Here is a 12,661-nt window from a genome sequence, read left to right as displayed (position 1 = left end):
AAGAAAAAGTCCAATAGGTTGCGTTTAGGGTTGAGCGATTGGAATCGGAAAAGATTGGATCGAGTAAATTTCATGATCGGGATCGGCTTGGCTACTGGCCATTGGTTTGGTTGAGCGATCGGGAAAGATCGGATCCCGATCGGCATTCGAGCAAATTTCACGATCGTGATCGGAATTCCGATCCCGATCTTTATTGGTGGGATCGAGGTTTCACATTAGTTCCCACAATGCTTGGCTAGTGGTCATTGGATTGGTTGAGCGATCGGGAAAGATCGGATTCCGATCGGCGATCGAGCAAATTTCACGATCGGGATCGGTTGGAAAATGATCAATCGGAAATCTCAAGATCAGCTCAACCCTAGTTGCCTTTCAACCTATTCAATCCTTTGTCTCCCCACAAGGTTAGGATCCGACCCTACAATGAGTTGCCAGCTCGGCGTGGTCGGAGAATGTTTAAGGCCAGTTTTAGATAAATAATATCCATAAAAATCTAAAAAATATTCAGGATTTTGGTTATGACATTGGCAAAATTGGAAAGAAAAATATGCATCTTTTTATATAGAGCTCTAGAGAGAGGTATAGAACATTTGTAACCTGTGAATAAAGTTTTTTTTTGAACATCATAAAGTTTGGCGCTTGTGTAAATACGGTAACTCTGCAGACATCAATTTTCAGGCACATAAACACTGGATATCCAGTATTTCAATCAAGAGTCCACTTGGTGTCTACTTCCATTGGTGGTTCCCCCTTTTGAATTGCCACTCGGGTGGATTTGCAGCATAAGGAGATTTATATCAATTGTTCCTTCTAAGTTGCGTTTGCCCACTGAATAATAGTGATACATGAAAGCTTCAGCCCTTCACTGGGTGAGAAGACAGGATTTGAAGGCTAACACTCAACGCGGAGGCTGGTTGACCCATTGGTGCTCATGTAGAACAATCACTAGAACGTGTTGCATTTGGTGGACCCAACAGATCTGAATTCCTTGCTATCGTTACGCCACCCGAAACTCTGTACGGCTCCAACATCAACATGACCAGGACCAAACCCTTTCGGGAGACCAAAAAGATTCCAAAAACTCCTCCATAGATCCTATGGTATATTCATCTAAAGTGGACAACCCACACTTCCTGAGAAATGGTGGAACTAAAGGTTCACGCATGGTCTCGCCAGGAGTTGAAAGACCATGGAAGGACGTCTAGTTCTACAACTGCTTAAGAAACATCTGCAAACCAAATCCACTCAAAACAAATATAAAAAAAAAAATAATAATAATAATGGGATCTTTTTGTTGGGCGAAAACACATGGATACGATTGCCAAAACACGATACAATGGCCTACTTTTGGAACGTTGAGACAATGATGACTACAGAGCCCCTAAAAAAAAATCAAAGACTACAAAAAAATATTATTTATACATAATAAATTCTGTAAAAGAATGCAAAACAGGTTCTATCATCTCAAAAGTGGACCAAATAGTGGAAGGAAAAAATCTGGATCTTAGGAATCGATGCAGTTTATGGGATCTGGTGAGGGATCTTCTTGGTATGATGAAATCCTGCATCATATTCGGTGGTGATGGGTCTCGTGAAGGATCCACCTGGTGGATGTTCTTCTGTGCAGATGGGTTGGACAAGATAGCATGAATAAAGTGCTGGAGTGATGTGGGAATGGGAGGCTTACTTATTAGAGCTGGTGATTTGTAGGGTGGCAGAGATGGGTGGGTTTGGGGGGCTCCTTAGCACCATCTTCAATGAACAGGATAACTAGTTGGATTCCAAGCAAGGTGGATGTTACAAAAATAAAGCCTTTACGGGGGCTTTGTGTGAGTGAGAGGAGCTGAACGAGAGTACGGGAGGCACATATGTTATTCTGTGTTGGAAGCCCCAAGGCTGTGCTTGGCACTACAAGGACGAGTTCTAATCTCGGGAAAACCGTCCACACTTCTCCTGTTTAATCCTTGTCTCAGGGTATGAGGCTCTCTCAAGAGCAAAGGACCGGCCTGTTCCAGTCGTAGACTGCCTGGATGAAAGGAAGGAACAGAGAAGCACACGTGATGTTCTTTCATCCCACATGCTAACACGACTCTTCTTTGCCCCATGACTTCATGTTCTGTCTATACTAGCGACCCCGCTCTACTTTGAGCAGGTATCATGACTGGTACAGCACCTATCCTCTCCAACGTGGCCTGGCTAACAGCATAAGACCTAGTTTGAGCCGGCTTAGCTTTTCTGCCAACCGTGCCGTTGCTTCTGCCTCCAGTCTTTGGAGAAGGCGCTGTGCTAGCTGTCACCACCAATGTCTTTGGAGGACCAGAAGGCTGTCCACCATTAGCATATGTTGGTCTCGGGTGACCTGTGACTGAACGGGCAGAGGGTTGGCGGCAACCATTGCAGTTGTAATGGACGTAGGAACCAGTGTGGAAATTGGACTTGGCACTGTTCCAGTAGTGACCATTGTAGGTGTTCGTGTTGGTGGACGTTAGCGTATCATGCTCAGAGGAGGAGGCATCAGGGTGAAAGACTTTGGTAGACAATGAGCACTTCGGAGGAAGATCGTCCTCTCTGAAAAGATAAAGCCATATAAGATGTAAGGATTGTATTCTAGTTTTCTTTGAGCTCACCATAAATCACCTTCAATTCGAGAACTAGGTAGGGACCATGACCATATATGAAATGCTTGGTAGACAATTTGTGGTCCTATAAGCAGGGCTGCTTTCGAACACAATGCAAAGCCCCATGGATTTCCTATCACTGCAGAAACAATAGTGTAGACCAAGCCTGACTACTGAGCCGACCATGCAAGAAGACAACAACAAGACAATTCAAGAATGTCTCCATCCATTACCTTATCTCATTAGGGATTTCATCTTCTTCTTCCTTGTGCTTGTTCCTCCAGTAGAACAACCCGACGACCACCACGACTATACAGATGACCAGCACCAACACTCCCCCAGCGATGGCTCCAGCTATAAGACCCATGCTCTGGTGCTGAGCTGAAAATATAGGAATGGCTATGGTTACCAAAAGGAAATTCAAGAGTATAATCACTAGGTCTTTGATGGACAACTCCTCCTAACAGCTAAGGTGCCCTAGTGACCAGCTGACCGCCATAGTCTAGGTCCTATCACCCCAGCAGTGGAAGAAGAAGACCATCCCTCTACTCTCAGTCCAATGACATGACCCTTCTAAAAGTCTTCCAACAGGGCAAAATGACTTAGAGTGAATCTTACAAGCATGTATGCTTTTGCTACACTACCCAAAAGTAGTCTCTGAGAGCCTTACTCTCTTATTACCTCACTAGACACTAAAGGATAGCATAATTAAACACCCAATATACTTGAGGCTAATACTCACCAACTTCGCCATCATAAACTATATTATTCAACAACTAGTCCAGTAGGAATATTAATAACCTAGTTTGTTAGCCCACAAGACCACAAGGGACCATATGAATACACTAGAACACAAGGTATATAGTTATTACATGATAAGTTATCATTAACAGCCCACAAGATCACCAGGAATATCATTTATTAACCACAAGACCACCAGGAATATCATTTATTAACCCAAGACCATCAGTAATATCATTTATTTACCCAAGACCACCAGGAATATCATTTATTAACCCAAGACCACCAGGAATATCATTTATTAACCATAAGACCACCAGGAATATAATTTATTAACCACAAGACCACCAGGAATCAGTTATTTACCCAAGACCACCAGGAATATCATTTATTAACCCAAGACCACCAGGAATATCATTTATTAACCCAAGACCACCAGGAATATCATTCATTAACCACAAGACTACCAGGAATATCATTTATTAACCCAAGACCGCCAGGAATATAATTTATTAACCACAGGACCACCAGGAATATCATTTATTAACCCAAGACCACCAGGAATAACATTTATTAACCACAAGACCGCCAGGAATATCATTTATTAACCACAAGACCGCCAGGAATAATATTTATTAACCCAAGACCACCAGGAATATCATTTATTAACCACAAGACCACCAGGAATATCATTTATTAACCCAAGACCATCAGGAATATCATTTATTTACCCAAGACCACCAGGAATATCATTTATTAACCCAAGACCACCAGGAATATCATTTATTAACCATAAGACCACCAGGAATATAATTTATTAACCACAAGACCACCAGGAATATCAGTTATTTACCCAAGACCACCAGGAATATCGTTTATTAACCACAAGACCACCAGGAATATCAGTTATTTACCCAAGACCACCAGGAATATCGTTTAATAACCACAAGACCACCAGGAATATCATTTATTAACCCAAGACCACCAGGAATAATATTTATTAACCCAAGACCACCAGGAATATCATTTATTAACCCAAGACCACCAGGATTATCATTCATTAACCACAAGACTACCAGGAATATCATTTATTAACCCAAGACCACCAGGAATATCATTTATTAACGCAAGACCACCAGGAATATCATTCATTAACCACAAGACCACCAGGGACAAGTTCTTTTTTTTTTTTAAATGTAGATTGTGAGCCCACGTAGTGCTCACAATGTACATTTTTCCCTATCAGTATGTCTTTGGAGTATGGGATGGAAATCCATGCAAACACGGGGAGAACATACAAACTCATTGCAGATGGATTTTTGACCTTGGCGGGATTCGAACCAAGGACTCCAGCGCTGCAAGGCTGCAGTGCTGACCACTGAGACACCGTGTGGCCCCTAAGTTCTACTTCGACGTAGGGCCTCCGCCTGGTCACAAATAAGAAAGGTAACTCACGAGCAACCACTTGCAGGTCTAGAAGGCAGGTTCGGGCACCCATGAGATTGGAGGATACACACTGATATCGCCCTGAGGATGCAGTGCTTATGTTCTTCAGTAAGATAGTACCTTGAAACTGGTCTGAAAGGGAGAGAAGACGTCAGGAAAACACTGAGATGGTGCAAATGTCAGGAACTCGAATGTGATAGATGAAAGAAAATTGTGTACATAAGTCACCATTTGGACAATTGAATACTGCCCTAGGGCTGCAAGCTATAGGGGATGGGGAGTCCTGCAGTGTTCTATAAACGACAGCATGCTATATATCTTTATGGGAGACCAATCAGGTGATACATGTCTGTCTACAGACCACTAGGGGGAGTTTATTCATATATTCATATACAATGTATCAGCTGCGGGCAACCCCAATTATATCTAAAGGCAACCTATCATAAGGTCTTCAAAGCCCAATGGCATACACCATCTGATCAGCGCTGTCACACTCAGCACTTTGTTTTCTGTTTCTACGAATCCGTTCAGTTATTCCGCAGATAGAAGCCCTTTTAGTGTTCTTGAGGATTAGAGTCGCATTCGCTGGAGGTGGGGTCTTGCTGCTGGATGTCATACAGTGTCACTGGCCATTTGGCTAGTAGATCTGTAAGAACCCAAGAATGGCTTATATCTTTGGAATAGCTGAACAGATTTGGATGAACAGAACCCCAAAGTGCAAAAAATATGTATAAAAAAACAGAGAAAACGGAGACTCCAGCACAGAAGTCAGAGGGAACCAAACAGAGCAGGTACAAGGAGTGGAGTATCACACAACGGCAGGATCTGACTACACGGGGTATGTTTGTAGTCTGTAACTGTAAAGACATATTGTTTTGCATAGCGGCTGTGTACCCAAAACGGTAGAAGGTTTTTCAATTGAAAGTTCCTTCTTTTCTTATTATGGTTGCAAAAGTATACACCCCCTTTAAAGGTCGTAAGGTAACCAACTATCAGGTGTGGCGGATACTGTGCAGGGTCTCAGAGAAGAAGCCTCCGCCCCAGACGGCCAACGACTCCAATCAATTAGAAAATAAAGGCGCTCCGAATTAATAAGCGTCATTACGTCGCCTCGCGCCATACCTATCGGTAAACTGGAGACACTTAAATCATGAGGTCCGGTAGGAAATGAGTAACGACAATGTGAGTCATTACACGCCGGATCGGGGAGATGATTTATGATACAGGAAAACTCATTAATTTTATGCCTTGCAAGCTACGTCTCTGTCAGCAAATCCGAGACAAGTGGAAAAGTCGAAGGGACTGAGGGGCGATGCTGCAAGACGAATATTGAAGGGTGTGCAGACTTTATCAACTTGGTTTTTGCAGCTAAAATTAAAAAAAAAATGAGCAACTCCCAAATACAAAATCTCCTACCGTTTGGTGTATACAGCTCCAGCGCAGACCAATGTGATTCCAGGGTTACTGGTGCAGCAATAACTGATATCAAGGAATGGATGGCCCAGGTCCTAAAATCCCCCCCTCCGATCTCCTGTCTTGTGTTTTATGACATGGAGTTCCCCTTTAAGTTCAGTCACTCACCTTGTGTCACCGATGCCGGGAGGATCGGATTGTTATCGACTTTCTCCCATAAGTACGTCGGCCTGGGAATGCCTTCCTCCGAGCTGCAAGTCAGAGTCACGTCACTCCCAATATCCAGGGATCCCTGAATGTTGCAGAGGGGATCAGAGGGAGGCACTGGAGAAGGGCAGAGGAACAAGGGCGGGGTCAGGACATGATGAAAGCATATCCTCAAGTGATGTCACCGCTCTCTAGTATATGGATAGGCTGTATTCTCAGTGATGTCATCACTCTCTAGTATACGGATAGGCTGTATTCTCAGTGATGTCACCGCTCTCTAGTATACGGATAGGCTGCACTCTCAGTGATGTCACTGCTCTCTAGTATACGGATAGGCTGTATTCTCAGTGATGCCACTGCTCTCTAGTATACGGATAGGCTGTATTCTCAGTGATGTCACCGCTCTCCAGTATATGGATAGGCTGTATTCTCAGTGATGTCACCGCTCTCTAGTATATGGATAGGCTGTATTCTCAGTGATGTCACTGCTCTCTAGTATACGGATAGGCTGTATTCTCAGTGATGTCACTGCTCTCTAGTATACGGATAGGCTGTATTCTCAGTGATGTCACCGCTCTCTAGTATACGGATAGGCTGTATTCTCAGTGATGTCACCGCTCTCTAGTATACGGATAGGCTGTATTCTCAGTGATGTCACCGCTCTCTAGTATACGGATAGGCTGTATTCTCAGTGATGTCACCGCTCTCTAGTATACGGATAGGCTGTATTCTCAGTGATGTCACTGCTCTCTAGTATACGGAGAGGCTGTATTCTCAGTGATGTCACCGCTCTCTAGTATACGGATAGGCTGTATTCTCAGTGATGTCACCGCTCTCTAGTATACGGATAGGCTGTATTCTCAGTGATGTCACCGCTCTCTAGTATACGGATAGGCTGTATTCTCAGTGATGTCACCGCTCTCTAGTATACGGATAGGCTGTATTCTCAGTGATGTCACCGCTGATCTCTAGTATACGGATAGGCTGTATTCTCAGTGATGTCACCGCTCTCTAGTATATGGATAGGCTGTATTCTCAGTGATGTCACCGCCCTCTAGTATATGGATAGGCTGTATTCTCAGTGATGTCACCGCTCTCTAGTATACGGATAGGCTGTATTCTCAGTGATGTCACCGCTCTCTAGTATATGGATAGGCTGTATTCTCAGTGATGTCACCGCTCTCTAGTATACGGATAGGCTGTATTCTCAGTGATGTCACCGCTCTCTAGTATACGGATAGGCTGTATTCTCAGTGATGTCACCGCTCTCTAGTATACGGATAGGCTGTATTCTCAGTGATGTCACCGCTCTCTAGTATACGGATAGGCTGTATACTCAGTGATGTCACCGCTCTCTAGTATACGGATAGGCTGTATTCTCAGTGATGTCACCGCTCTCTAGTATATGGATAGGCTGTATTCTCAGTGATGTCACTGCTCTCTAGTATATAGATAGGCTGTATTCTCAGTGATGTCACCGCTCTCTAGTATACGGATAGGCTGTATTCTCAGTGATGTCACCGCTCTCTAGTATATGGATAGGCTGTATTCTCAGTGATGTCACCGCTCTCTAGTATATGGATAGGCTGTATTCTCAGTGATGTCACTGCTCTCTAGTATACGGATAGGCTGTATTCTCTGTGATGTCACTGCTCTCTAGTATACGGATAGGCTGTATTCTCAGTGATGTCACCGCTCTCTAGTATACGGATAGGCTGTATTCTCAGTGATGTCACCGCTCTCTAGTATACGGATAGGCGGAATAGTCAGTGATGTCACTGCTCTCTAGTATACGGATAGGCTGTATTCTCTGTGATGTCACTGCTCTCTAGTATACGGATAGGCTGTATTCTCAGTGATGTCACTGCTCTCTAGTATACGGATAGGCTGTATTCTCAGTGATGTCACTGCTCTCTAGTATACGGATAGGCTGTATTCTCAGTGATGTCACCGCTCTCTAGTATACGGATAGGCTGTATTCTCAGTGATGTCACCGCTCTCTAGTATATGGATAGGCTGTATTCTCAGTGATGTCACCGCTCTCTAGTATACGGATAGGCTGTATTCTCAGTGATGTCACCGCTCTCTAGTATATGGATAGGCTGTATTCTCTGTGATGTCACCGCTCTCTAGTATACGGATAGGCTGTATTCTCTGTGATGTCACCGCTCTCTAGTATATGGATAGGCTGTATTCTCAGTGATGTCACCGCTCTCTAGTATACGGATAGGCTGTAATCTCAGTGATGTCTCCGCTCTCTAGTATACGGATAGGCTGTATTCTCAGTGATGTCACCGCTCTCTAGTATATGGATAGGCTGTATTCTCAGTGATGTCACCGCTCTCTAGTATACGGATAGGCTGTATTCTCAGTGATGTCACCGCTCTCTAGTATATGGATAGGCTGTATTCTCAGTGATGTCACCGCTCTCTAGTATACGGATAGGCTGTATTCTCAGTGATGTCACCGCTCTCTAGTATATGGATAGGCTGTATTCTCAGTGATGTCACTGCTCTCTAGTATATGGATAGGCTGTATTCTCAGTGATGTCACCGCTCTCTAGTATATGGATAGGCTGTATTCTCAGTGATGTCACCACTGCTCTCTAGTATATGGATAGGCTGTATTCTCAGTGATGTCACCGCTCTCTAGTATACGGATAGGCTGTATTCTCAGTGATGTCACCGCTCTCTAGTATACGGATAGGCTGTATTCTCAGTGATGTCACCGCTCTCTAGTATACGGATAGGCTGTATTCTCAGTGATGTCACCGCTCTCTAGTATACGGATAGGCTGTATTCTCAGTGATGTCACCGCTCTCTAGTATACGGATAGGCTGTATTCTCAGTGATGTCACCGCTCTCTAGTATACGGATAGGCTGTATTCTCAGTGATGTCTCCGCTCTCTAGTATACGGATAGGCTGTATTCTCAGTGATGTCACCGCTCTCTAGTATACGGATAGGCTGTATTCTCAGTGATGTCACCGCTCTCTAGTATACGGATAGGCTGTATTCTCAGTGATGTCTCCGCTCTCTAGTATATGGATAGGCTGTATTCTCAGTGATGTCACCGCTCTCTAGTATATGGATAGGCTGTATTCTCAGTGATGTCACTGCTCTCTAGTATATGGATAGGCTGTATTCTCAGTGATGTCACCGCTCTCTAGTATATGGATAGGCTGTATTCTCAGTGATGTCACTGCTCTCTAGTATACGGATAGGCTGTATTCTCTGTGATGTCACTGCTCTCTAGTATACGGATAGGCTGTATTCTCAGTGATGTCACCGCTCTCTAGTATATGGATAGGCTGTATTCTCAGTGATGTCACCGCTCTCTAGTATATGGATAGGCTGTATTCTCAGTGATGTCACCGCTCTCTAGTATACGGATAGGCTGTATTCTCAGTGATGTCACCGCTCTCTAGTATACGGATAGGCTGTATTCTCAGTGATGTCACCGCTCTCTAGTATACGGATAGGCTGCACTCTCAGTGATGTCACTGCTCTCTAGTATACGGATAGGCTGTATTCTCAGTGATGCCACTGCTCTCTAGTATACGGATAGGCTGTATTCTCAGTGATGTCACCGCTCTCCAGTATATGGATAGGCTGTATTCTCAGTGATGTCACCGCTCTCTAGTATATGGATAGGCTGTATTCTCAGTGATGTCACTGCTCTCTAGTATACGGATAGGCTGTATTCTCAGTGATGTCACTGCTCTCTAGTATACGGATAGGCTGTATTCTCAGTGATGTCACCGCTCTCTAGTATACGGATAGGCTGTATTCTCAGTGATGTCACCGCTCTCTAGTATACGGATAGGCTGTATTCTCAGTGATGTCACCGCTCTCTAGTATACGGATAGGCTGTATTCTCAGTGATGTCACCGCTCTCTAGTATACGGATAGGCTGTATTCTCAGTGATGTCACTGCTCTCTAGTATACGGAGAGGCTGTATTCTCAGTGATGTCACCGCTCTCTAGTATACGGATAGGCTGTATTCTCAGTGATGTCACCGCTCTCTAGTATACGGATAGGCTGTATTCTCAGTGATGTCACCGCTCTCTAGTATACGGATAGGCTGTATTCTCAGTGATGTCACCGCTCTCTAGTATACGGATAGGCTGTATTCTCAGTGATGTCACCGCTCTCTAGTATACGGATAGGCTGTATTCTCAGTGATGTGACTGCTCTCTAGTATATGGATAGGCTGTATTCTCAGTGATGTCACTGCTCTCTAGTATACGGATAGGCTGTATTCTCAGTGATGTCACCGCTCTCTAGTATACGGATAGGCTGTATTCTCAGTGATGTCACCGCTGATCTCTAGTATACGGATAGGCTGTATTCTCAGTGATGTCACCGCTCTCTAGTATATGGATAGGCTGTATTCTCAGTGATGTCACCGCCCTCTATTATATGGATAGGCTGTATTCTCAGTGATGTCACCGCTCTCTAGTATACGGATAGGCTGTATTCTCAGTGATGTCACCGCTCTCTAGTATATGGATAGGCTGTATTCTCAGTGATGTCACCGCTCTCTAGTATACGGATAGGCTGTATTCTCAGTGATGTCACCGCTCTCTAGTATACGGATAGGCTGTATTCTCAGTGATGTCACCGCTCTCTAGTATACGGATAGGCTGTATTCTCAGTGATGTCACCGCTCTCTAGTATACGGATAGGCTGTATTCTCAGTGATGTCACCGCTCTCTAGTATATGGATAGGCTGTATTCTCAGTGATGTCACCGCTCTCTAGTATACGGATAGGCTGTATTCTCAGTGATGTCACCGCTCTCTAGTATACGGATAGGCTGTATTCTCAGTGATGTCACCGCTCTCTAGTATATAGATAGGCTGCACTCTCAGTGATGTCACCGCTCTCTAGTATACGGATAGGCTGTATTCTCAGTGATGTCACTGCTCTCTAGTATACGGATAGGCTGTATTCTCAGTGATGTCACCGCTCTCTAGTATATAGATAGGCTGCACTCTCAGTGATGTCACCGCTCTCTAGTATACGGATAGGCTGTATTCTCAGTGATGTCACCGCTCTCTAGTATATGGATAGGCTGTATTCTCAGTGATGTCACTGCTCTCTAGTATATAGATAGGCTGTATTCTCAGTGATGTCACCGCTCTCTAGTATACGGATAGGCTGTATTCTCAGTGATGTCACTGCTCTCTAGTATATGGATAGGCTGTATTCTCAGTGATGTCACCGCTCTCTAGTATACGGATAGGCTGTATTCTCAGTGATGTCACTGCTCTCTAGTATACGGATAGGCTGTATTCTCAGTGATGTCACCGCTCTCTAGTATACGGATAGGCTGTATTCTCAGTGATGTCACCGCTCTCTAGTATACGGATAGGCTGTATTCTCAGTGATGTCACCGATCTCTAGTATACGGATAGGCTGTATTCTCAGTGATGTCACTGCTCTCTAGTATACGGATAGGCTGTATTCTCAGTGATGTCACCGCTCTCTAGTATACGGATAGGCTGTATTCTCAGTGATGTCTCCGCTCTCTAGTATACGGATAGGCTGTATTCTCAGTGATGTCACCGCTCTCTAGTATACGGATAGGCTGTATACTCAGTGATGTCACCGCTCTCTAGTATACGGATAGGCTGTATTCTCAGTGATGTCACCGCTCTCTAGTATATGGATAGGCTGTATTCTCAGTGATGTCACTGCTCTCTAGTATATAGATAGGCTGTATTCTCAGTGATGTCACCGCTCTCTAGTATACGGATAGGCTGTATTCTCAGTGATGTCACCGCTCTCTAGTATATGGATAGGCTGTATTCTCAGTGATGTCACCGCTCTCTAGTATATGGATAGGCTGTATTCTCAGTGATGTCACTGCTCTCTAGTATACGGATAGGCTGTATTCTCTGTGATGTCACTGCTCTCTAGTATACGGATAGGCTGTATTCTCAGTGATGTCACCGCTCTCTAGTATACGGATAGGCTGTATTCTCAGTGATGTCACCGCTCTCTAGTATACGGATAGGCGGAATAGTCAGTGATGTCACTGCTCTCTAGTATACGGATAGGCTGTATTCTCTGTGATGTCACTGCTCTCTAGTATACGGATAGGCTGTATTCTCAGTGATGTCACTGCTCTCTAGTATACGGATAGGCTGTATTCTCAGTGATGTCACTGCTCTCTAGTATACGGATAGGCTGTATTCTCAGTGATGTCACCGCTCTCTAGTATACGGATAGGCTG

General features: G+C 44.3%; 1 protein-coding gene across 1 annotated transcript in view; it reads right to left on the bottom strand.

Moving 5' to 3' along the window:
• Positions 1-524: 524 nt before the first annotated feature.
• IGSF11 (immunoglobulin superfamily member 11) overlaps positions 525-12,661 on the bottom strand; it is a 236,411-nt gene continuing 224,274 nt past the window's right edge. The window contains exons 4-7 of the mRNA XM_075263297.1: positions 6,384-6,539; positions 4,812-4,934; positions 2,849-2,996; positions 525-2,565 (exon numbers count right to left, since the gene is read on the bottom strand). Of these exons, the coding sequence (XP_075119398.1) occupies positions 2,118-2,565; positions 2,849-2,996; positions 4,812-4,934; positions 6,384-6,539 (875 nt within the window). The 3' untranslated portion in view covers positions 525-2,117. The remainder of the gene's footprint in view (positions 2,566-2,848; positions 2,997-4,811; positions 4,935-6,383; positions 6,540-12,661) is intronic.

The sequence above is a fragment of the Leptodactylus fuscus genome, chromosome 2 (assembly GCF_031893055.1).
Source record: "Leptodactylus fuscus isolate aLepFus1 chromosome 2, aLepFus1.hap2, whole genome shotgun sequence".
Lineage (NCBI taxonomy): Eukaryota > Metazoa > Chordata > Amphibia > Anura > Leptodactylidae > Leptodactylus > Leptodactylus fuscus.
Note: the sequence above shows the minus strand (reverse complement) of the source record. Positions and strands in the feature narration are given on the sequence as shown.